Here is a 26,288-nt window from a genome sequence, read left to right as displayed (position 1 = left end):
AACAAAAACAAAAAACAAAACAAAACAAAAAAACAATCCCAAGCGCCAAACCTTTAAAGCTATTAGGATCAACTCATAATTCTGAAAACTGGTTAACAAAGGAAAGTTCAAGCATTTATCCGCCCTTTCTGTACAAACCATACCTCTTGGTAACTGAATAGCTGATGAGGCAAAGTTTCTCCTTAAAGAGGTATTCCAGGTAACAAATGAAGACAGACTGACAGAATTAGAATCTTACCATTTTACAATCCCTAATGAAATACCAGACAGCCATCAATAGCAGCTTCTAGCACAAGAGAACAAATGAAACGCTATGTGCCACCTGAGAGAATCTATCATGATCTTTACTCTCGACGAAGATGGGAGGAAAACCCCCCAAACCTGAATCTTGAATCTGATCAGGCTTCTGGACCACCAATTTACAAAAAATTTGGAATATACACGAATATGCTAAATGACACCACTGTGTCCCATGAGAAATTCAACAAAATACACAACCCAGTTTATTGAAATAATAAACTGCAAGGAAAAAGAGAAGGGAAGGGGAGACTTAAGACAACATATGGGTCTTGTCTGGATCCTGAGTCTCAGTTTTGACGAGTGGGGTGAATTTGCAACTGGCTGGGTATCTGGACATATGAAGGAATTAATACTTGTACATGTGATAACGACATGGTGACTAGGTTTTTAGCAGGTATTTATCTTTTTGAGATAAGTACTGAAACGTGGATGAAATGTCAGGTTACCTGACATTTTCTGCGAAGTAATTTGAAAGAGGAAACACAGATGGGGGATAGATGGAGTAAGATGGGCCATGAGGTGGTAATTGCTGAGGCTGGGTTCATACCACACTGTCTACTTCTGAAATATCTGCAATTTTCCATAATAAGAGAGAGAGAGAGAGGCAAGAAGGGAGGCAGAGAGGCTGGCCAAGCCCTGCGACTTTAGCAGAATTCATCAGATGGGGACTCCTCCAGGGTTTTTTGCCGTGGCCCAAACTCTAGCTCCTTAAGTAAGGACCTTTCCTTCCCCTGCACCCCAGCCCCAGGAAGGGAGACCTACCGCAAAGATGAGTGAAATGTCAGTGGTAAGAGCCTGCACTCGGTGGAAGGAAGCAATAAGGGTGATGGGAAGGAAACCGTCAGCATCCATTTTCCGTCGCAGGAAGAAGTCTCGCTCTAAATTGTCCACGCTGAAGTAGTATTCACTAGGTGGAGGGGAGAAGACAGATGATTGCTACAGCATCATTTAGGAGTCTGCCTTTCTTGTTCGGAACACCCCGGCCACCACACATAGCCGCTGACCGACCCTGACCCTACTGAATGTACAATTTTGCATGCTGAAAAGAGATGCTATCTTTTTATGGCTCCCTAACCATTCCCCCTGCCCTTCGGCTTCTTCGTATGCCTGGCCAAGCCCTCATCTTCCTTTAAAACCCAGTTCCAATGTTATTGGCCACTTTCTCCTCTGCTCCTAAAATACTACTGCACTTTACTGAAATGATCCACCTCCTTGTATGGCTCCCCCGACTGAGGGACCATCAGAGTGGTTCAGAGCTAGGGTTTTGCCATCAGACAGAAATGGATTCAAATCTGTGCCTTGAAATACTAGCCATGAAACTCTGGGCAACACTCTGGGTCTGTTTGTTCACCTACGAACTGGAGAGAAGACCCAGCTCGTAGGAACAAGATGGCCGCAGGACTAAATAAAAGGATGCCTAGAAAGCACTTAATAGCAAGCCTTGCTAACTGTGTGGACTCCTTAGGTGTTTGCTAGCGTTCTAACTGTGCTGCCATTATAAACAGAAGTGCACAAAGGGCTGGACTCTGGACACTGCCTCTCCTTTTTGTTGTGATAATTTTAAATTTTCTTTAGGCGAATATGGTATTACTTTTGCAATAAATATTACCTTTATGAAAAATTAGCTTTTATTATGAAAACTTAGCTTTTAAAGGATGAGCAGCGGTTAACTTTTTCAGCTCCAGCCAGGGGCAGGCACTGTCCCTAGCACCAGAAGGACCTGCCCATCCCTACTCTGCCAGCAGCCACCTCTGACGGCTCCCGGGCCCCTAAGCATCCCTCCAGGAAGAAGGTTCCTGTCCACTCACATCTGGCGCTTGATGTAGTCTTTGAGCAGTTCCTGGTCCACGCTGTAAAGCTCAGTGCTGCTGACATTGTCAAAGTAGTAGGTGATGTTGTTCATGTACTTGGGGGTGCGAGGCCCCTCTGCACCATCAAACTTTCGGTAGCCAAACTGGTAGTCAAAATGGGCTATGGGGGAAATGGGCGCCATAAGGGAGAGGAGAGCCCTGCCCGCCGCCCCCGCCACGCTCCCTCGGACATCCCGGAGCCCAAAGGGGCCTCACGTACTTCGAGTGCCACCCCGGCCGCGTCCACGGCCGCGACCACGCCCCCGTCCACGGCCACGGAAGGAAGCCCGCGCCCCACCAGCCCCATCACTCTTCACACTCGATGTCTCATCCTGGTCGTGCCAGGCAGGCTCCGGTTTGGTCTCTGGTTGCCAGGCTGGGGTGGGGGGGGCCATGGGCACGGGCACGTAGGTGGCAGGCTCAGACCCTATGGGGAGAGGGGCGCTGGGTCAGGCTTGAGGGTGACCCCCATGCCCAGGCCCTCCACAGTGGGCGGCGCATACCTTTGATCTCCCCTCGGTTGGCAGGCGTGTGCCGTGGCTCTGGCGGGCGAGCAGGGCGCGAGACCAGTTTCTCTCTGGGCACTTCAGGCTTCATGTCTATTTGCAATGGAACCCACTTGTGTTTGTTCCCTGGAGGACAGCATGGGCACATGAAGAAGGCTTGAAGGAGAGGTCTCTCCTAGCCATCCCTACCCCCAATTGTTCTTTGCTGTCTCGAGCAACAGACTTGATTCACAATTTGATGACCCACACTAGACCTCATTTTCACCTCTAAAATAAGGAAGCCATGGACCTCAGTGCGACAGACACTCACAGCTGACTCCTAATATCAATTTCTCCATGGTCAGAGAACCCCTTTCCGGAGCCAGACGCATGGCTGCCCAGAATCAAGACTGCACTTCCAGGCTCCCTGTAGACATTGTCAAAATTCTGTCTATGGAGAGCTCTGTGAAAGTAGTCCATTCCAGGCCGAGTCCCTAAAAGGGAACTGCTCTCCCCTTTCCCGTTCCTGCTAAGTGGAATGAAGAGGGAAAGAGTGAGCCATCTTGGATGAAAAGAGCCAAGACACCACAGCAAGATGAAAGGAAAGAAATGGTTGCCATTCTAGGCCTGGCCTACTTACACCCAGCTGTCAGATGAGAGAAATGAACTTCTATCTTGTTTAAACTACTGTTACTTTGAATCTCTGTCAAAGCAGCCAAACTTGTACCCTAAACATCTTAGCGAGGGCAATGGAAACTCTTGTTTTAAATGAAATCTTACATGGGACAGCAATACAACAAGATACATTAAGATTCCTCTCAGGCGGGGACCTCATCTGTCTTGTGCACTGCTGGAGCCCAACTGCCGAGAACAGGGCTTACCGGATGCTTGTTAAGTAAGAGAAGGAACTGATGGACAGCAGGCGGAAGTGAAGATTGCTGGCCCGGTGGCCTACACCACTCAGCCTCCCAAGGACTTCTTGGGGCTCCTGAAACTCATCCAGCAGCCCCGAGTTCTGATACTTCACAGTTTCTGCCTACACACTTCTCCCAAGCCTGTTCCAAGCCACTCACCTTTCTTTTTCTGGCCCCCTCGCTGGCAGTCCTCGTCCCCATTCTTCTCTTCCCCAGATTCATCCGATTTAGTTTTCGGGCTCTCTTTACTATCACTCCCCTCTCCTTTCTCCTGTTCCTTCATGTCCTTTCTGGGGGGCAGCTTCCGGGCAGGCTGGGACTTGTGGGGCTGTGGCTGCAGTAGGAAGCAGAGTAACAGGGTGAGGGGAACCAGACAGCCTCCTAGGATGGGGCAGAAGGACCCCTGCCACTAGAAAGGTGGGGCAGGGGAGACGCAGCATGCAATGGCAGGTTGGACTACATATATTCTTAGGTCTTGTCTTTATGCCTGAGATGCCTCCACTGGGAAGTGTGCTCAAACAGGCAGGAAGTAGGAAACAACCTGTTTCTTCATCTTCCTTGAGTCTCAGTAACTGAGACAACCCACCAGGACACAGGGGCCATACGTTTACTCCCTATAGGACCAGACCGTCCAGGTAGTCTGTGGGACGAAAGAGATGCTAGCCCTTGGCTTGTCCACAGCAACCCTGTGTGTGAACTGAAGGCCAATGGCCACAGCCAGTGAGTGATCTAGGCCATCAGTCCAGAACAAAAGCACTGGAAGGGGGGGACTGATCAGGAGTTCCTCTGCTGGGACTAAAGAGCGCTACATAAGCTTCCCCAAGACATACAGTCTGGAGGTGGGTACCTGGCCTAATGACCACTCTCCTGCTTCACTCACTGGCAACCCAAGTATAGCTGATGGAGAACACAGGCTCTGGAATAATAATACAACAGACTTGACTTCCAAGGCCCACCTGACCATCAAGGGCTCGTTATTAGCCTCTCCCAACGGCTGGTTATTAGCTTCAGTGGTCTCATCTGTAAAACGGGAATTACTAAAGGACCTATCTTTAAGTCACTGTGAGGATTCGATGAAATGGTAAGCAGCACTTGGCAGTCCCTGACATACAGCAAGGGCTCAAATGATGATGATCTTTAGCTATTTCAGAGTTGCCCATACTGTACCAACCACTCCTCTCAAAAAAAAAACCCGAGAAAGTTAAGACCCGAAGCTCTGAGAACTTAGGCCAAATGTGCATTTGTACATAGCATTTAAACCTGCCCACTCTTCCCCAAAGACTCACCTGCACACTCTTGTGGGCTATCTCTCCAGGTGTGGGCCAGTTGATTGCATCTCCAAAGTCACCAACCTGCAAGGCACGTTCTGTGAAGGCCCTGGGGTGGCCATGCCCCTGCCATTCAGCCCCTCACCCAAACAAAATACAGCTCCCCCGAGAGATCAGAACCCACAATCATCTGTCCACTAGGACCATCCACAGTGGAGGCCCAGAGGGGCTCCCCCGCTATTGAGAGGATCCAGAACTACCTCACAGCTCAGAAGAGGCCACCACCTTTCTTCAAGGAAGCCCCCTTTAGGCAGCCCGCTCCTACTCCTTACCTTGCTGCCTTTGCGCTGTTTAGGAACTGCTGCCCTCACCACCTTAGCTGGAGCAGAATGTTCTGTGGGAACAAGAAGGGAGAGATGGTTATGCACAGCCCACGGAGGTGGCCACCGCTAGCTCATCCTCATGACCACCTCTACTCCATCAAGCAACCTGCAGGTTTCCAAAGGAGGAAGACATGGTGAACAGGGGAAGGACACGTGCTCAAACACCAGTAACAAGTATACCAGCCTCTCTCTGAAGAAGTCGTGGAAAATGAGACCATGGAAACAACCAATGGACAACACCCCATGAACACCCATGAAGTGAGGCAGGAGGGCCCTCCCAGCTCTGTACTCTCCTATAAAGAGGGCACTGAGGCCTGGAGAGGGTAAGTCTACAACAGACTGGGGCCATGCCAGAGCTGGCTCTGTAATTAAAGGCTCCCTAATCCCAGCAGGTTCCACGAAGGAAGGATCTGAAAGACCTTCTCTGGCTCTAACTAACACTGTGGAAGTCTGTGTGTGAGCAGACCTGGGCTAGTGATCATGGGGAAGGTAAGGGGAGAACCCTGAGCTGGCAGTCAAGAAATCCAGGGCTCTCTCTTCTAAGCATCCCCACCCCCCACCAGGACCAGCTCTGTCCTCAATGACCTGCAGTCAATAGAAAGGTTAGCCACTTAGGAAAGACTCTGCTGCTCTCCAAGTTCCCAAAGAAAACATGAGACCCATTTGACTCAATGTTCCTTTTAGGAATTTATCAGTACAAATTAGACAAGTGTTTAAGAGTTATATACAAAGCCGTCCATAACAAAAGTGCTGTTTGTAAGTTCAAAAAATTGAAAACAACCTACATTTCCAACAGTAGAAAACTGGCTACAGAAATTAAAGCTTAACAATTTTTAGAGCAGGGGTGCCTAGGTGGCTCCATCGGTTGAGCGTCTGACTTTTGGCTCAGGTCATGATCTCACGGTTTGTGGGTTCAAGCCCCACTTTGGACTCTGTGCTGACAGCTCGGAGCCTGGAGCCTGCTTCAGATTCTGTGTCTCCTTCTCTCTCTCTGCCCCTCCCCTGCTTGCACTCTACTCTGTCTCTCTCTCTGTCTCAAAAATAAACACTAAAAAAAAATTTTTAAGCAATTTTTAGAGCAGTCATTAAAAAGATAATGCTCTACTAGAGATAAAAGATGTGAAACACAGTAAGTGAGAAAAGCTGCAATTCTATTTTTATAAAGCAAAGAAAAAATGTGTATATGCACATATTCACAAGAAATCTGGAAGGCCATATAACTAAGTATCATCAGGAGTAAAGTAGTATGTTAACAGTGATTTAATTCTGTTTGGAATTTTCCAGTCATTTCAACGAGACATGGGCTTTTTAAAAAGAAAACCTTTTGTTTGTTTGTTTAAAGGAAGAACTCTAATAGGTCTGGTCCCTTCTACACCTACACTTGCTTTCCCAACACACTTCTGAAGAACAAGGGTTTCTAAACCCTTCCTCCCTCAGAGACCCACGGGAAAGGTACATCCTGGGGCTCTACTCACCCACTTCTCTCCCATCATGTTGCCCCCACAGTCCCTGAACAGAGAAATCTGCCTAGCTGGTCTCAAAAGCAGTTTTCTAGTCCTTGAGCACACCCATGTTCTCTTAATGAGTAGAATGAGTCCCTGCCTGACTCCTAACTATGAGCCCATGGCATCTTTGGCTTCCAACCCTTACCAGAACCACTGCCCCCTCAAGACACCCCTCATGCCTTGTGAGAGCTGGAGCTATGGAACCCAGCCCACAACATCCTCTACACCCAGTACTGGATAGTGGAGACCCAAAAATCTCTCAGTGCCAAGAGGATGGAGCCCATAGATCAGGGAGCTACTATGCACCAACTTTCTTGCTGATCCTCGGTGGCTCTGAGAAGCCTAATACCACCCAGTTCCCAGACTAGGCTGGTGCTTCAAACCACATAGGGGTGCCTGGGTGGCTTAGTCAGTTAAGGGTCTGACTTCAGCTCAGGTCATGATCTTGCAGTCCGTGAGTTTGAGCCCCACATCAGGCTCTGTGCAGACAGCACAGGGCCTGGAGCCTGCTTCGGATTCTGTGTCTCCCTCTCTCTCTGCCCCTCCCCCCCCTCAAAAATAAATAAAAACTAAAATATTAAAAAAACAAAAACAAAACCAGGACTGGGTAGAGGGAGCCACCCCAGGATCATCTCCCATGACTATACCTGAGTTACCGGAGTAATCACTTCTCCAAGGACCCCCCTGCTTGCTATCAGGACAAGAGCAGGCCAAAGGACCTGCAACTTCAAGCTCGTTAACAAGACGTGGAAAGGGCAAATCGGGCTCATAGGGCAAGGTGTTCCTGAAGACTTTCCTCGAAAAAGTGAGGCAAAGTTTTTCAGGGCATTGTCTGTTTCTTCTAATAAAAAATAAACCTAAGAAAAACTCTTAAAATTGGAAAGAGTCCTATCCTGCGATCACCCTGCCTGACACTCCATTAGCCGAGATCACAAAGGGACGTGGTAAAGTACTGAAAGTTCAGTCTCTGATTAATGGGAGAGTCATCCTGTCATCCTGGGAAATGTCCCCATTCTCCCACTAGCCCCAAGATGACTGAGGGAATATGGCTAGTCTGAGCATACACAGGAATATTCAAGTAGTCCTGTGTGAAGTTTGCTGAAAAAGGCCTATCCCTAGCTAGTCTCCCTCTGCCCCCGGGACCCACAGTGCCCTGCTCTTGCTCTGCTCACAGCTACATCCTCATGCTGCCCCCACTCCAAGGAGGAACAAAGTCTCCCAGACAGACAGAAAAGTCCACTAGGGAGAGAGGACTATTTCTGCCTTTACGTAAAATTCCTAGATCTGTTAACATCCTGTGGGGCTTAAGCAAAGGCAGGAGGGCTCAGTCAGATGCATGGCTCTCAGGCCCTGCGGGAGACAAGAAAAAACGCTCAGCTTTTTGACTTCAATTACACATCCCTTTCTGGGTCCCCTCCCAGCCATCCTCCTTCACCAGGTAACCAACCAAGAGTCTCTCTCCGGCTCCCTAATATACAGGGCCTAGCATCTGAAATGGTTCCCAGGGAAAACCAATCCTTTGCGCAGGTGCCAGTCCCTAAGTCCAGCATCATCCCAGCCCAAACAGGGAACAAGCCCCCTCCTCCCACTTCTGCGTTCTCAAAGTTGTGCCAGCTGCCAGTGACCAGAGCCCAGCTCAAAAAACACTAAACTCACCACTCTGCATCTGCCCAAGAAAACGACTGTAGAAGGTGAGAAAAAAGGACCCATGGTTCTAATCCCCCGTTTGCAGATAGGGAGCAGAGGCCCTCAAGGGGCTTCCCTAGGGAAGAACCAGGATGACAGCCACAGGTCTACACTCTTTTTGTTTAAGTGCTCCCTCCAGCTTGCCACAAATCCCATGTGGCCACTGGTAGGGTCAAAACTCCTTCCTGGGGGCGGCTGGGTGGCTCGGTGGCTCGGTCCGTTAAGCATGAGACTCTCGATTTCAACGCAGATCATGATCTCACAGGTTCGTGAGTTTGAGCCCTCTGTCGGGCTCTGTGCTGACAGGGCGGAGTCTGCTTGGGATTCTCTCTCCTTCTCTGCCCCTCCCCCACTCACACTTTGGCTTTCACAAAGAAACAAACAAACAAACGACAACCCACTACTTCCTGGTGCAATCTTAGGGCGCTTCCCTGGTGTTTCCTGGTAAACAGGGTTACTGAAGACAGGGAAAGGTTCTCATGTACAGAAGGAAGTAGAACTGTGGAGAGATGGACCCTACTTGAGGCCCAGCATTCTAAGGGAGCCGGATGGCAGACAGAGGCCCTAGGAGTACCTTCCTCCTGATTAAAACAAGTCGGGGGCTAACAGGCATCTGGAAAAGGAGAAAAGCTACTTTCTGTCCCACAGGAACATCCTGAGCCAGGAGCCAATACTGAATGACTCTAGTTCCAGGGGGTGAAGGGGCTTCCCTAAATACACACATGCATTTGTGTATTAAATGAAGCACACCAGAATCTCTATGTGTGGTTGTGGAACACCAGAAGACTATGCACCTGTATCTGCACGGCAAACCCACTCTTTTTCCTTCAGATTACTGAGAGTGGTGGGGACCAAGGCAGCTAAACCACTATGGCTAATGGAGGATACCGGGAAACAAGGTGGGGCAGAATGTGAGCGTTGAGGGTAGGCAGGGCAGAGAGCGGCTCCCCCTGCAAAGCGGAGAGGCTGACTGCACAACACTGACTATCTAACCCTCTGAGATTCTCTCTTCCTCAACTGTCACCCCTTCATTCAAACACTTGTCTAGGAAAGCAGAGAGCCCATCATAAGAACATGGACTTTGTCATCCACTGCACTTGGCTGGAGGCCCTACATACTCTGCCCCTTGACAAGCCCTTTGAGTTTTGTTTTGTTTTGTTTTGAGAGGGAGAGAGAAGGAGGGAGGGAGGGAGAGTAAGAGAAAGAGAGAGAAAAAAAAAACACGAGTGGGGGAGGGCCAGAGAGGACGGGAGAGAGAATACCAAGCAGGCTCCGTGCTGTCAGTGCAGAGCCCATTGTGGGGCTCGAACCTATGAACCAGGAGATTCATGACCGAAATCAAGAGTTGATGCTTAACCGACTGAGCCACCCAGGCACCCAGAGAAGCTTTTTGAACTTAAGTTTTCTCATCTGTAAAACTAAAGTCCCCATTATCTCATAGGACTGCTGTGACAGTTAAAGGAACAGAGCATAAGAGTGCTCAGCATATGGTAATGCTAAATATTTCAATTCAGATTCACACACCAAGTTTACTATGGCCAAGTAACCCTCATCCTCAGGGTTAAAGAGAAAAAGAGACCATCAAATAATCTCTTAATATGAAAAGAATCAGATCAACTCCTGGGAATCAAGTGGTTCAATTCACTGATTCAGATTACAAATGCCATCCCCTGTCCAGCTCCAGCCTGGCCCTTCTTCCGGACACCGCCCTCCAGAAGCCATCCTGGCTCCAGGGCAGGTTTCCCAGGGGAAGAGGAAAGAAAGAGAGAGGATTCACCACAAGTCCTGGGGGGCGGGGTGGGGGGTGGGGCTGTGACATCAGCCCCTGCTGCAGTAGAGGAAGGAAGAGTACAGGGAAAGCCTGGAGTTCCCTTTCAGTTTAAGAAATTTAGTGACTCAACTTTTTACTCAGCATGGAAGAGGGACAGAGCTTGCCCTCCAGAATCTCTCTCAGCCTACCCAGGGGCCAAACCCATCAACACCCACTACAAAGCCAGATAAAAAGAAATATTTTCTATGCTGTCTTGTTCTAGAAACATCCTAATGCTGCTGACCCTTTGAAATAAAAGCTACCCAGAGGGACTAGATCTAGGAAATCTAAGGAGCAAAGACTTGGTCAAGCAATGGGAAGCCAGTGGTTTTTAGGGTGAGAAGGCACACGGGTTGAGTCAAACTCTTCAGGTCATGGTAACAAAGAACTAGTACGAGGGAGAAGCTGGAAATGAGACTGGGGGACAAATGTGGGTAAAAGGTGAGACGGGCCTAGGCCGGATGGGAGAAAGCCTGTGGGACTGAGAATGGATGGTCAGAGATCTCTGCCTCAGTGCCAGAAGAATGGGGAGGGCCAAATGTTTATTTGGGGGCTAGCACCATCTCCTGGAGATTGGCAGCTGAATAGGCTGAGTTTACCCTAACCAGAAAGAATTTCTACTTTGGGGAACAAGGTTATTTATTAGGCTGTATTTCTTGAGTTGACACTCACCAACTTGCTAATCTGTATGTGGCCATGAGGTCAATCTCCTCGGGGACCCTCTCAGACCTCAAGTAAAGTGTCCCTCCTACATGCTCTCACGGCGCTGGAACCCTCACCCCCTATGTGGCTCCTTGAGGCCAGGAAGCAGACTGTTCTGACAGCAGTAATCCCAGGGTCTAGCTCAGGGCCTGGCAATGCGCTGACATTTGTTGAATGAGTGGTAAGTTCACAAAACCCATCTCCTCTATGATTTCACACCAAGGAAAGAGGCTTTGCTTTCCGAGTACTAATTCCTGAGGCTACAGCTTCATCCTCCACCTTCAGCCACAGCTCTCCGGAGGCAAAGAACAAGTATCGTCCGCACTGCTGGCTTCCAGAGGAACCCCACGTCCAGCCCTGCCTTGACTCTGAGGCACCTGATTACCTGAAATCAGAGCTGGGTCCTAGTCCAGACTCCAGCACTCTTCAGTTGTATAATCTTGGGGGGCACTACTGACCACCCTCTCCACGTCTCATCTTCCTCGACTGAACAAAAGGTAGTAACATGAGGTCTGGAGGGGTGAGGAGAGAGAAGGCAAGACCTCAACCACTGAGATTTCTCATCAAAGAGATGCTAGCAACAAGCTGTGGTGATAATATTAACAAGTGCATACGATATGTACTAGGCACTTACTAGGTGCCATGTGCTGTTTTAACACTGAGCTTGTTTTTCTAACTCGTCTCATTTTATTAAAAAAAAATATATTTTTTAATGTATTCATTTTTGAGAGACAGAGAAAGACAGGGCATGGGCAGGGAAGGGGCAGAGAGAGAGGGAGACACAGAATCCAAAGCAGGCTCCAGGCTCTGAGCTGTCAGCACAGAGCCCAACGTGATGCTTGAATTCACGAACTGTGACACCATGACCTGAGCTGAAGTCGGACGCTCAACCGACTGAACCACCCAGGTGCCCCATAACTGGTCTCATTTTATAAATGAGGAAACTAAAGCACACGGTGGAAAGATTATTTGCCAAAGATATTTGCAAACTGAGACCCCAAATGTGGAAGGGAGCAAAACCATCTAAGGGGAAGGTGAGGCAGAAGGAGCCTGGGTTACATCGCCCAACTGTGCTCATCCCTCCTAAGCCAGCCTGAGGGCAGAGTCATGGAGGAAGAGTTCGGGGACCACAGGCCTTTCAGCCTAACCCCACTCATCCTAACACCCCTTAAGCAGAAACACTCTTCTACCAAGTAAAAAGTACACTGGGTTAACTTCCGCACCTTGTTCACCAGTTCTTGTCGCTGCCATTGCCGCCACTTCTCAGAGGTCTCTCTCTGCCCAGCCCTCCTGCCCTGACTTCCCCTCAGACCCCAGACCTGCAGATGAAACACACGAAGGGACTGGAGGGCATCCCTGCATGCAGGGGAGAGAGAGAGAGAGAGAGAGAGAGAGAGAGAGAGAGAGAGAGTGTGTGTGTGTGTAGGGGGCTTCAGAACATCAGACCATCTAGAGGCTCTGCTCAAAGGAAGCTGCCAGCCCCAGTGTGAGCCCCTTGGCCTGGGAGGAGGGGCAGGATTGCTGGGTTCCAGTCACATGATGCTGCCTGGCCTGGACCAGGCCCAACCTCAGTAGACTATCTTTAGCCTGTGGTGACCCAGGCAGCCTGATGCCCCCACTCTTCATGATCAGACATGGAATCTGCCCCCACAGCTGGTCCTAGCCCCTAAAGTCCGACCAAAAGCTAACTAATAATATTACAACTGGAAGACACAAACAGCCAGTGAAGCCCCTGGTCTCCAAGTGCCAGCACCCTAACACAGCCTTTCTGAAGAGCACATATGGTTCTAAATAGAGCAGTAATAATAGTAACAACCCCCTTTTACAGGGTGCTAGTCTAAGTTGTTTTGTTATGTGTGATTCTACTAAATTGCCTCAAAAAGACACTATTAGTTCTGTCACTCAGAAAATGAAATGGAGGGAAGGAACTTGCCTAGGGTCACACAGTATATATTCTGTGTGACGTTATTCACACATCTCAGCATTATTTTCAGATTTCTTCCAAGGAAGCCTTCCCTGTTGAGTACCCATTATAAAGAACTACCCAACTAGCAACTCTGGATCAAGTCCTAATTCAGTCTGTAACCTGGGGTCTTCAGAGCCACCCCCTGAAACAGCTGCACTTGTATCTCAACCTCACTAATCAATTACTGAGCCTGTATTACATACATCCTTGGAAGGTGCCAAAGTTCTTTATATATGGTAACTCGTTTCTTTTTCACAACCGTTCGAGAGAGGTATGATGCTGATTCCAGGTTATAGAGGAAACTAAGGCTCGGAGAGGCTAAATGACTTGTCCACAGTTCAGCAGGCTATGAACTTCCAGAGCTGGGACTGAATCCCAGGTACTGCCTAACCCTACCCCTGGGCTTTGTCGGCCTATAACACATCCTTTGTGGACAATGATTGCAAACTCCATAGGGTGGGGATCTCTTCCACCGTGCCCATTGGCCTCTGAAACCCAGGGTTGCAGCATGTACATGGCAGGCCCACAGTAAACATTTACCAAATGAAGCAATTTACAGAAGCACAGGTGCTTCTCAAAGAACTCTGAAAGGGAAGAGAGGTTAGTGCCCCTCTGCATTATGACTGAGCAGCACACAGCTGTACAGTCCAGCAGGTGCAACCCCTTTGAGGTCTAGACCTGCGTTCTGTACTCAGAACTGGAATCAGGGTGCTTTAATCCAAACACCACGGGCCAGCCGTGGAAAACAGAGGACCGTGAGGGTATGTGGCAGACGAGCCAGCACAGGAACTTCCCAGAGGTCCCAGACTTAAGCCCCCAGGCCTCGGGCCACACCAGAAATCACAAGTCTGGCCGGCAACCCCGGCGAGCTGGGAAGCACAGCTATAGCTAAGGGGGTAGCATCTGTGCAAAAGCAGCCAAGGCTCTACCCTCAAACACAGACTTAGTGTTTCCAGAGCTTCTGAGTTTTCAAGAAAAGCAAAAAAATAGATTAAAAAAAAACCTCTTCCATGCATCATATTCTGCTAGTGGGCTCCTGCATGCTCTCTTGAGGGACAGGCCAAGCACTGGGCAGCTGGGCCCTGGATTTCAGGAGCCACCCCTTTCAGGAAGGTTTTGAGGCACAAGTAACCCTCCACTGCCCACCTGACTCCATTGTTCTGATGGGAAGCTGCTGACCTCAAAGCTGGTTTTCCCCTGGTAACCCACCACTTCAGGTAATGCAAATTCACTTTTATTGTCTTAATCTAGGGCATTCTCAAGAGGCTTCTGAGTCCCCGCCTTCCCCAAATTACTTTGGATTACCACTTTATTGGAGTGGAGAGGCTCTCAGACCCAGCCAAGACTAGAAGGGACTTGAGAACTCTTCTCCTTGTAGAGACAGGAAAGCTGAGCCCAGGAGGGACCAGGCTGTGCCCAAAGTGCCCAGTAAATTGTTGTGGAGTTGGCACCAAATATCCAGTTCCTGCCTCTAAATCCAGAGCTTTTCCAGATGGTGGGAAAGCCAACTTCCTGCCTCAACAAAATACGCTCTGTTCACCTCGACACTCACTCATGGCATAGGGGCATATCATGCATGGGTGAGGTGCATGCAATGCAGGTTCAGAAACCCAAGCATTCCAGGAACCGCCATGCTGTTTTTAAGATCAACAATTTCTCACATGAAATTGTAATATATGACAGAAAAGGAGGGGTGCTCTTGTTGAAATGGATCTCGGAGGGGGACCTCACTTCTGCCCCCATCTTTTTTCTTCACACTTCTCCCGGGAAGGCCAAACCTCTCGGCTCCCTCTGGAAGATGTGGGGTAGGCAAGTCCTGATCACTTACTCATGCAGTATGCCAGGTTAGGCTCCCTCACTAGCCCTCAGTTTCCTGCTCTCTGAAATCATTGAGCCCTAACAGCTCCAGCCCTGCAGGCTAGGTATACTTGGCAACAGGAAAATCCCAGAGAAATGGAAGAGACTTGCCAGGTATCCCAGAAACAGATGACAAGTTGGGAGGTCTTAGGTATGGGCTAGTTATACTGATCCAGCTCAAAAAGGCAGGCCTTGCTTCCCAGAAGCAGTTGATCTGCCCCTCTTGAGGGGTCTGGGCCAGGGGACTGCTTCAGTGTCACATGCTACAGCCCGACTGGAAAAGAGTAGAGCCCTGGGATGCCATAGATGAGGAGACAGGGGCTGCCCCACCTGCAGACACCCCAACCCTCCTCACAGATGTTCTCAAAGCACTGCCAGGTACCCTATTACTCTACTCTACAGTCCCTTCCCCTTCAGCAAATGTAGTAGGGGGGGGGGGGGCGGTCTGAGTTCTATCCAAAACCCACTCTATCACCAATTTACCAGGTTGCTGGGCTAAGAACAGGACAGAGCAGCAGTTAAGAGCATGGACTCAAGTTCACCCAAAGATGTTCTAACCACCAGTCTGCATGAAATAAGTAACCCACAGACCAGGGGACATGGTTAAATCAGACCAACCTTTCATGGAGCTTGTAATTTGATAGGCATTAACTGGGACACACAAGAATGAGCCAAACAAGCAGGTTCATGATGGAGGCAAAAAGACAATTTACATGGGAAATTCTAGCATCAGACTTAATCTCTCATTGTGAGGTTCATGATAGCTGCTAGCTCACAGATTTACAGCTTAAATGACATCATCATGAAACACAGAACTATCATAAATACATGGCTATTTTTTTGGCTCTTTGAGGCAACTCCTGAATCTCTCTAGTGCTTTAAAAAAGAGAGAGATGGATAATGGTTGCCAGATTTTTAAAAAATCTCTAATTAAGTGCGCGTTTCATATCAGCAAGTAATTTTTCCTATGCAATATTTGGGACATCTTCTACTAAAAAACTATCCACCATTTATCCGAAATTCAAATGTAATTGGGTGTCTGGTATTTTTATTTGCTAAACCTGACGACCACAGGAAGGAAGGAAGGAAGGAAGGAAGGAAGGAAGGAAGGAAGGAAGGAAGGAAGGAAGGAAGGAAGGAAGGAAGGAAGGGACGGACCACTGCTCATGTTCCATGACAGTGGGGTAGTGAGCAGGGCCCTGGGCTAGGGAGTCAGAAGACTGGATGCTGGTACTGGTATCCTTGTGGTGGGAGATGGCCATGAGTTCCCACCTAGGTGTCTTCAGTCTCGCCATTCAGAGGCCTGTGGTTGGGGTGGAGGGGAGCCTGTCATCTGTGGTCCTTCCAGGCCTAACATGCTTTGATTTTTATCCCTGTATTCACTGATCATCCTAACTACAACTTAATTGAAGTCAGCTGTCCAGGGGCACAATCTACCTCCAAAACCACTGCTACAAAGTACATCAGCCCTAAGATTTTAATATGCAGAACTACCTATCCTCTGAGGAGCTTATCAAAATGTAGATTCCTGGGTCGCACCCTCCAGAGATTTTTGCTCAGAAATGGTAGGGCCAGGAATCTGCTAGGTAATTCTAAGTCAGGTTTTCTCTGGACATACTTGGAAATTTTTTAACTTAACCCAGTGAGTTTCAACTGCTAATTCTGATAGGGGTTACCAGAACCACAACACCACATTTAATATTTTAAAATCAGGGCTACACTTCTTAAACTGGTAGTGGGTACATGGGTTGTTTTAATATTTTATATTAATTAAAATTAGTATTTATCATATCCATATATTTATAATTAAGTTTAATATAATTAATTTGATTAAAATTAAAATATTTAATATTTTTAAATTTACATTTATGTTCTTTTTAAAAGGTACACTTAAGTTCTTTTCTAAAGATTTTATTTTCAAGTAATCTCTACACCCAACATGGGGCTCAGACTCACAACCCCGAGATCAAGAGTTGCATGCTCTGGGGCGCCTGGGTGGCGCAGTCGGTTAAGCGTCCGACTTCAGCCAGGTCACGATCTCGCGGTCCGTGAGTTCGAGCCCCGCGTCGGGCTCTGGACTGATGGCTCGGAGCCTGGAGCCTGTTTCCGATTCTGTGTCTCCCTCTCTCTCTGCCCCTCCCCCGTTCATGCTCTGTCTCTGTCTGTCCCAAAAATAAATAAAAAACATTAAAAAAAAAAATTAAAAAAAAAAAAAAAAAAAGAGTTGCATGCTCTGATGTAGCAGGGCTGGTCTGATGGACATGGAACCCAAGCCCCCTACCCGTTAACCTTCCACTCAGCTGGGGTTTCTGAGCACAAGGCTATATGAAAAACCCTCACCTCACAGCTGTGGAAACTGGGACCAGTGAGCTAGCAGGCTGGCAATACCACTTGGCGAAGAGGGGCAGGCTTGGTTTAAATGCATACTCCTGGAAGTCCCTCAAGTTCCAGGAATCAGTCTGATGAAGAAGGCAGAGCTTGGGCATCTGCAGTTTTAACAAGTTTTCGATGCAATGCTGATGCCAATTAATGTTAGAACGGAGACTGCTGGGAAGGAACCCTGGTCCCCAACCCCCAGTCCAGGGCCTCATGTTTGCAGACACAAATGACCTCGCTCACAAGAGCAGGAGGGAGAATGTTTTAATTACACACACAAACAGCAGCCACAGGAGGGGTACATGAGAAGCACATCCCCTCCATTTACCCCAGTCCAATCTCTAGCATCAGGAATCAAGACTGGTCAGGCCAAGAAGCCATAAGCTGAGCGTCCTGACAGATGGGAGGTCACAAAGGATCAATCTGGGCTGGGTTCGGGGTTCAGTTTCACAACAGGCTCCAGACTATGGCTGTGCAGAAGAAGAACGGAGGCTCTAAAGGGAACAGCTTGCCTGCCTCCTTTAACAGCCAGCCAGCCTCCACGCTCTTAGGCTAAGCCTGCTCTTTGCTCACCCAGCGCCCTGAGGCCTGGGTCCGCTACACAATAATGGCTATCACTAAGCATTCACCTCAAGCTTCCTGTTGCAGGATTTTTGTGCATTTTGACCCTCACAATGGTGGAATTACCATCCCAGTTTCAGCGACTGAGTAGCTAGCCAAAGTCACACGGTGAGAAAGTATCTGACCTAAGAAGGATCTGAAATCTCAGACTACCCTAGGCCTCTTTCAGCACTGCAGGAGATCAGTATTAGGTTCTCAAAGGTCTCCAGCTCAAACCTGTGGGCCCAACAGGCGACTGAAGCCACCAGCACCAGAATCCACTTCTCTGAGACTATTAGCTTACCTGCCAGGTGGGAATGCCATTCCTCAGCACAGGGGGAAAAGGGCAAACACAGTCAGGAATCAAAGCACTGTTTATCGAAAGGCAATGCTCTAGGGTCACAGGCAAACCAAAGGCCTGAGCCCTCGCCAGCACCAAGCCCAAGAGGATTTTGCCTCCTCCAGCAGATCAGAAAGGAAAGGATGGAGAAAACTGTAAATACCTTATAGTACAAAGGACAGGGAAGAGAGGGGAAAGCGTGGTGGAAAAAGCAGGGACTTTGTATAGGTTCTGCTATGGGGCACAGGAGAGCTGAACAGAGCATAAACCACCCATCCAGGTAAACTACCCTTCCTTACCCTTGCTGACCAGGGCTAATCAGCTTTAAGATACTTCCTCATGCACCATGGTATCTAAGTCTCAAACAGTCTGAGGTAGGAAGATGCAGTTCTCCCCAGAGCAAGCTTCCTGACTTGTCCCAAGAATATCAACTTGTTTTTTGAGATCCCAGCCCTATGTTCCGACCAGCCTATTGTGTCACCTGACCATTGGGAACTTGGGTATGGAGGGGTCTGTGTGCAAGGCACTAGGGAAGCACTGGTGAACAAGACCGTCTCTATGCTCTCAGGGTTCAATTTATACAAGGGCTTTAATGTGAAACTCCACATGTGACTGCTTGATCTTGACTGCCTGGGATGCTGTATCGAGGATCCTCAGGTAGTAAATGGGCTCAAGAAAAGCCTAGGATCAATTAGCAAGTCTCCCAGGAATGTCATTTGGTAATGACTAAGAAAATGCTCTTCTTCTCAACAACTATATATGACACACACTATGTGTGTGTGGATATAAAAAGTAGGTAAGATTACCAAGGACCCAGCCCATGAAACTAGTAGCTGACGTTTAGAGCTGACATGGGTGTGGTGGGCTCAACATGCTTTCCGTCCAAAAGCCACTGGGTCCTTACCTCCGAAAAGATCTGCAACCCTTAGGCGTGGGCTCTTCTAGAGGAATTAAGGCAAGCCCCAGGAAGAACAAAAAGCAGAAACACAAGTGAGAATTAAGGAATGGGTGCCTCTGTGGAAAGAACACTGGGCTGGGAGTCAGGAAAACTGCCTACTTCACCCCCAGCAGCAGGGTGGTGCAATGGTTAAGAGCGTAGGCTCCAGGGGCACCTGGCTGGTTCAGTGGGTCCAACTCTTGATTCGGCTTAGGTCATGACCTCACTGTTTGTGGGACTGAGCCCTGATCGGGCTCTGTGCTGACAACGCAGAGCCTGCTTGGGATACTCGCTCTCCACCCCTCCTCTGGTCGTGCCCGCTCACTCTCAAAATAAATAAATAAACTTAAAAAAAAAAAAAAAAAAAAAAAGAGCCTGGACTCCAACAGCTCTTCTACCTTGGTGATTCTGGGTTTCTGTAAATGGGAATAGTTTCTAACCTAATGGGACTGTGAGGACTGAATGAGTTGATATTTGTTAAGTGCTTGGAAACGTGCCTAGCACATGGTAAGCATTCAATATTTGTTTGTTAGCTATTATCCTGGAAGTTTAGAGGTATCTCTGTGTATCCGAGCAGGCTTCATCACTGGTTTGTCTCACAAAATGGGCCTGTACAACTTTAATTTTTTATTTTTCATAAAGGAATTCTCCCCATGAATTCAATAAAATTCACTGCAGAGGATTTTTTTAAAAGGCCACCGACAAATTTTTCTACCCCACCCCAAGCTCAGTTTCTGAGGTGAGCTTCCTATTAGGTACCTAGTTCTGGAAGTTTGCTCAGTGCCCCTGCCCCCACCCTTCCCAGAACCATGCTTTATGCTCTAGCTTAAAGAGCTCATCAGTAAAGCAGAGTAGAAGGGTGGGCCTGTTTTCAGGAAATTTAGAGCATTTCTGGGCAACACCTCCTGCATTTGGGCACGCCTTCCTGGCCTTCTGAGGGCTCAGGGTGTGTCATCCGCTGGCCCATGTGGGGGAGGGAAGCCAACTGGAGGCTGGTCAGCTGGAGCCCCAGGAGCCCCAGCATGTGCTTGTCAGCCCTAGAGGCTGGTGCTGCCAGACCTCATCCTCTCCTCATCCACACTCTTGCAGCACTGACAGTGCAAAGGGCTCCTGTTTCTCCTTCCCTGAAAAGAACAAGGCAGAATGAAAAAAGACCCAGCACGGGCATCATGATTCTCTTAGTGCCAAGTGGGAGACTCTGGCCAAGACACAGCCTCAGTTTTCTATAAAAGGAGAAGCCAGATGGCTTCCAGAGCCCCTTTGGATTCTGGCCTTCCTCAAGTCTACAATCTCCAAAGAGCTGCTACCTCAGAGGGGCAATGGCAGTGATGATGCAAATCAGGGGGTGGGATAGAGAAGGCCTGGAATGGCAGAGGACATTCCAGAGAACTCCCAAGCCTAGCTGCAGCCAATGGGGAACTTCAGCAGCCTCTCCACTCCCAGCCTGCAGTCCAGCATTCCCAGGCTGCCACTGCCCGCACACTCCTTTCCCCATGCCTGGCCAGAGGGCCTCCGGCTCCATGGACAAACTGCTGTGCTCACAGCTCCTGGAAAGATTGACAAGAGTCCCGCATCTTTAAGAGGGGGCCAACGACCACCCACCTCAAGGGCACTTGTGAAATATGAATAAAGAAGGGTTTACACGTAAAGTCTTCTAAAGTCTTAAGGGCTATCCCAAATGCAGTACCAGTCCTTTCAATCCAAGGAATTGATGAAGAAGACTAGACCCTAGGATAAATAAATGGATGGTGGCTCAGAAACCTCAGCTTTGGTAGCTGCCATCTTGGACAGTATCCTACCTCAGGCAATAGAGCTCCCAAAGGAGTACAAACGAAGCCATCTCCTCGTTCCCTGGAGCAGGCCCCTCCCAGCCTGTGGAGATTTGGCTCAGTGCTCCTGGGTGTCACAATAAAAGGGGAGAAGCCCAGCCTCCCTGGATCCTCAAAACCTTAATCATCGGGGCGGGGGGGGGGGGGGGGGGGGGCGGCGCCTGGGTGGCTCAGTTGGTTGAGTGTTTGACTCTTGATTTCGGTTCAGGTCATGATCTCAGGGGTTCATGAGTTCAAGCCCCGCATTAGACTCTGTGCAGACAGTGATGAGGCTGCTTGGGATTCTCTCTGCCTCTCCAGCGCACATGCTCTCAAAATAAATAAACTAAAACAAAACGAAAAACCTTCAGCATCAGCAATCCAGTCCCCTTTACCTGAGGGCTAATCCAAGGTCTGTTGCTCATCCCCAGCCCTCCTACAAAGGGAAAGGGGGTGGCCAGTGGCATGTAAGTGATACATTTAGAAGGGAGCCCCATTTTACAGTCTGAAAAACTAAAGCACAATTTTGCGTGTGTGTGTGTGTGTGGTGGGGGTGGGGTGGGGAATGAAACCAGGCTCCTAAACATCTCAGACCTGCCAAGGAATGAGGTTCCTGCCACCCAAGTGGTCTGGTGTGAAGCAGGTACATCCTTGCAATAGCATCACGGGGGCAGGGTGATTTGACAAACTAATCAATTATTTACAGATGTCTAAGTCCCGACCTCATCCAGGTCAAACCATATCCCTCTCTGCACCTACTGTGGCCTAGCTCCTCTTTTCTCCACTGCTGACCAGCCTCCACTGGGGATGTACTGTGGGCTTGGGAGCACCCCAGAACAAACCCAAGTGAAAGTCTCTGCCCACCCCACACAGGTTTTCTTTTCTTTTCGTAATCTGGCTGGTTGCAAACCCAAGCAGTAAGCTGTTGGAGGGCAGAGGAGTGTGGTGGAAAGAGCACTGACCTGGGCATCAGTGTGCTTGTGTCTGAAACACTGCATCCCTGCATGACCGCCTCAGTCAGTAGCTTCCCCGATGTGGGCCTGCTTTCGTCAGCAAAGTGCGTGGTGTGTGCAGACATATGCACGTGGTACGTGTGATTTCTGGACTGGGCTCAGTGCTCTCAGATCAACTCCAGGTGCCTGCAGGGGGCAGCGAAGGAGTGGAGGCTTCAGAGGTGGAAGAGCTGGGGTGTGTGTGCCTGCCAGCTCCTCAACCTCCATCATCCGGAAAATGTTCTTTTATTATCAAGGGCTGCTTTGAGGATTATAAGCAATTAAGTGCCCTTGAAAGCCTATGTTTCTAAGTGGGGTGGGAGGGAGAATCCAGCTCATGAGATAGTATGATCCCATTTTTTAAAAAGGCTTGTACATATATGTATGATATATATATATATATATATCATACATATATGTATCACTCCCATCAAAATATAGAAACGTGCTTTCCAATACAACAGTCGCTAGCCACATGTGGATACTAGCACTTGTTATGTGACTAGTCCAAATTGAAAAGTGCTTTGCGTGTAAAAGACCCACCAGATTTCAAAGACTTAGTACAAAGAATATGAAATAGTTCACTAATAATTTTTATGTTCATTGTATGTTGAAATGCTAATCTCTTATTTTGGGTTATATCATTTAAATTGTCACCTGTCTTTACTTTTCTAGAAATAGGACTACTAAAAAATTTAAAATTATATATACAGCTTGCGTTGTATTTCTATTAGGCAACACTGGTCTTAAAGGATGTGGTTGCTTAGTAGTGTTTATGGTGGCTCGTGGACATTTTTCTACAATGAATTGGTGTTGCCTGAATAAGCTAAAAAGATTTTCCCTTTGAAAGAAGTTAAAAGGCCCAACACATAACAGCAGTTCCCATCCCCTTTGGGAAGAGCCAGAGAGCCTCCCGGTGCCAGTAGAGGGCCGCCTCCCACCCCGCAACGGGCCCAGAGGCCATGCCTGAGAAACCACAAGGTCAGCAGGGCCCTTTCCAGCAGGCTGCACGTGGCCTGACAGAGCTGAAGAGGAACCTCTGTGGGGGAAGAGGGGCCAGGGCTCCTCTGCAAGATCAGAAGTTCCAGGGCCTGGCTCACACCCACTAAAGGTGGCCAGGGGGCAGAACTGGGAACTCCAAGCTGGGCCACTAGAGTCCCGAAGAGATTCTTGCTACCTGAAGATTTGTGTGGTCCTCCCTCTCCCAGAAACAGTTTTCCAGGTGAAGTATGTATACTTCTGTGGTCTGGAAAAACGCAAAGTCAGATGCTAAGTACTGCAGAACTGTGGAGTCAGTCTGCCATGGGCTGGAATCCTAGCTATGTATAAAACACTGTGTGGCCTTAAGCAAATTACTGAACCTCTCTGAACTCTTCTGTTTTCTCATCTGTAAAACGAGGATTATAACTCCAGATCCCACAGCACTGTGGAAATGAACGTAGATAATGAATGAGATGGTGTGGTGGCTCACAAGTTTGATAATCATGTCAGGAGTGGAGGGTCTGGGGCAGTCTGGCCTGGCTCCCTGGCCCATCTGTCCTCAAGGCAAGCTACTTATGAGGCAGATTCTAGGACATCTGGCTAAGCCCAGGGACATGATAAAGGCACATCAGTGATAGATGAGCAAAGCATTCATAACCACAGGACCCAATCCCTTTTTACAAGTCAAGAAATGAAGGTCCAGCCAGGAGAAACAAGAGAGCAGGGCTGAAAACAGAACTTGGACCCACAGACTTTGCTCTGACCCCACCCTGAAGATCTTACCTGAAACAAGAAAGCCACTGCAGTTTCTGACAAGAAGTCGGAACAGAAAACTGTGACACTGAGAGCTCGTGTCAGGCTTGTTCCCCATCCCCAGGCCCTGCCACCCCTGCCCCAGAGCTCCTGATGGTGTCCCCATGCCATTCCCCCACACTCTCACTCCACCTCCACCTTGGGGCATGGAGCCTGAGACAGGCGTGGGGGTGGGTGGGGTGGGGGAGCCGCCAAGCCTGGCAACACCAACACCCCTCCCGGCCCTGCGGCCCTGCAGCCCAGAGACCCAGAACCAGGGGAATGACCTCTGCCTGCCTCAGGCCATCCTCTTCTTATTAACGGGCACAATACAACAATAATTTGCTTTTGGACAGACGAGAGGAAGTAAGAAACAGCAATCAGAAAACTTCCTCTTTAAAGTAGGCTAAGCTCAAAGGAAAACAGTAAAGTAAAAAAAAAAAAAAATCAGGCCCGGTTACCATGCCATCCTCCATGCCTTTCCACCTCTTCCCTGGACTTCTGTAGAAGTCTCCAAGCAGTCTCCCAGCTTCCGATCTGGCCTCTCCCTGCCCACGCACCCCCCCCCCCCCCAATCAGTCCATTCTGCATAAAACAAAGTAACCCTCAGGCAGAAATTGTATCATGCTACCTCTCTCAATGCTTTCAGAACAGGATCCAAACTCCCTAAGCTGGCCTCCCAAGGCCTCTTGCTTCTGAGTTTTTGAGCCTCTCACCTGTCATCCACACAGGCCTCTTGGTCCTTTCCTTGGAGAACTCTGAACTCATTACCACCTAGTACTTGGCTGTTCCTCCAGGCAAGAATACCCACACCATGCTATCAATCCCATCTTGGCTCACTCACCCTTACAGGCATTCCCTGATGCGGAGTTTGAAGCTGTCCTCAGTCGCACGTCCCCAACACTTCTCTGGCACACTGCCTTACTCTGTTTCTTTCATGGCCCTACCACTACCAGAAGCTGCCATGTAGTATTAAAGATGGCTGCAAACTGACACTCCTCCCACTGAAAGGCCAGGCCCATGACTCCTTCTCTTCATTCCCAGCAGGATCCGTAACCTGTATCATCACGCCACGGTAAAAGTGACGTTGTGCTAGTTAGTGCTCAGGTCTGGGACCTCAGAATACTGACATCTACTTCCTGTCTCTTGGAAAGCTCTGTCTGGGAGCATAAGCCACTGCACAGTAAGTCATACTGCTCTGAAACCAGCACATTGGAGAGGGCACCTGAGAGCCCTCCACTTCCAGCTAAACTCAGACTTCCAGCCATCCCTGCCTCGGTACCAAAAATGCTAGTGAAGCTTGGTGGGCCCTCCAGACCAGGACAGCCACTACTCTAACACTGCCATACAGAAAAGAACCACCTGGTTGAGCCCTATCCTAATCCCAACCTACACACGAATTGAGGAACAAAATGGTTGTTTTTTTATGTTACCAAGTTTGGGGTGACTGGGTAGGCAGCAATAGATAGCAAGAACAACCCCGTTGGTTTACTATGTCTCCCCACTAGAATGTAAATTATGAAGGCAGCTCCCTTCTGTCTTGTTCCCATCAGTATTGTCCTGGTCTAATACTCAGTAGGTTACTCAAATAAATATGGTGAATGATTTTCACTTTGGTGGTAGCCAACTTAGTTCCTTTCACACAAAAGAAGGTTAGGCTCAAGCCCTAGTGTTTTTCTTGACTGGCCTGATGATTCTGAATACTCAGTCTCTTGAGATGGGCCAGCTTCCTTTCCACTGAGCCAGTTAATACTTTGACCCCAGCCTCTACCAGACTTTGGTTCTAAATCTCAGGGCCAGAGCAGGGGCTCTCAGTAACAACCCGGTGTAACCAGGTACGAGATGGCGAATCTTCTCAAGAACACTTCTGTCACCAGATGTGCCACTACTGTGTTTTTTTGGTATGTATTTTTTAAAGTTTATTCATTTATTTTGAGAGAGAGAGAGAGAGTGAGAGAGCGCATGAGCAGGATGGGGGCAGAGAGAGAGAGGGAGAGAGAGAGAATCCCAAGCAGGCTCCACACACCAACAGTGCAGAGCCCGATGTGGGGTTCGAACTCACAAACCATGAGATCATGACCTGAGCTGAAGTCGGATGCTTAACTGACTGAGACACCAAGGCACCACCACTGTTTACACACTGCTATGAATACTCACAACCTTCTGGGGCAGCTCATCTTCGCCCAGCATTTTCCAGAAGCCTAAGGCAGAATGCCTCATGTCTAGGCAGAAAAATCCCACAGCCCTGGCCAAGCTCTCAGGATTAACACTAAAGCCGGTCCAATCAGGTGAGGGAAAGCAATTCCCTTTAGAGGAAATCTTTCTCAACACACTGTAGTCTTCATCTCCAAATTGATATAAAGAACTTAACCCTAGCAGGAAAGGACCTTGAAAGGTCTTCAGGCTTAACCACTTTCATTTACAGAAGAGGAAAAGGAAGTCCAAAGAGGTTCATCAGTAGGTTGCCCTAAGTGTTTTAGCAAGTAAGTGAGCCAAACAGCTGGGACTAGAAGGCTGGTCTCCAGTTTCCTGCCCAGAGTTCTCTATTCTACCCCTACTACAGCGCTCACACCGAAAATGGTATGAGAAGCAGGCCTGCCTTGGTGAAGACTCTCTCCAGTGTCTCTGCCCCCAGTGAGAATTCAATGCACCAATGACACACCAATGATTTGAAGCCAGGATCTTTTTCCTTTTCCATCTGAGACCTAGTAACATCTGCCTTAGCCGCTCCCACAC

The 26,288-nt window shown here is 48.7% G+C and overlaps 1 protein-coding gene across 3 annotated transcripts in view; it reads right to left on the bottom strand.

Moving 5' to 3' along the window:
* The window catches only part of LARP1 (La ribonucleoprotein 1, translational regulator), a 56,299-nt gene that overhangs the window by 17,997 nt on the left and 12,014 nt on the right, over window positions 1-26,288 (bottom strand). The window contains exons 2-8 of one of the 3 annotated variants that reach the window (XM_058721067.1): window positions 5,150-5,211; window positions 4,836-4,901; window positions 3,709-3,883; window positions 2,654-2,782; window positions 2,371-2,577; window positions 2,109-2,271; window positions 1,063-1,207 (exon numbers count right to left, since the gene is read on the bottom strand). In XM_058721067.1, coding sequence (XP_058577050.1) covers window positions 1,063-1,207; window positions 2,109-2,271; window positions 2,371-2,577; window positions 2,654-2,782; window positions 3,709-3,883; window positions 4,836-4,901; window positions 5,150-5,211 — 947 coding nt within the window. The remainder of the gene's footprint in view (window positions 1-1,062; window positions 1,208-2,108; window positions 2,272-2,370; window positions 2,578-2,653; window positions 2,783-3,708; window positions 3,884-4,835; window positions 4,902-5,149; window positions 5,212-26,288) is intronic. The other 2 variants (XM_058721075.1, XM_058721085.1) reach the window with 2 other exon arrangements.

The sequence above is a fragment of the Neofelis nebulosa genome, chromosome 1 (assembly GCF_028018385.1).
Source record: "Neofelis nebulosa isolate mNeoNeb1 chromosome 1, mNeoNeb1.pri, whole genome shotgun sequence".
NCBI classification, from domain to species: Eukaryota; Metazoa; Chordata; class Mammalia; order Carnivora; family Felidae; genus Neofelis; species Neofelis nebulosa.
The sequence above is the reverse complement of the archived record's forward strand: the minus strand, read 5'-3'. Positions and strand labels throughout refer to the sequence as shown.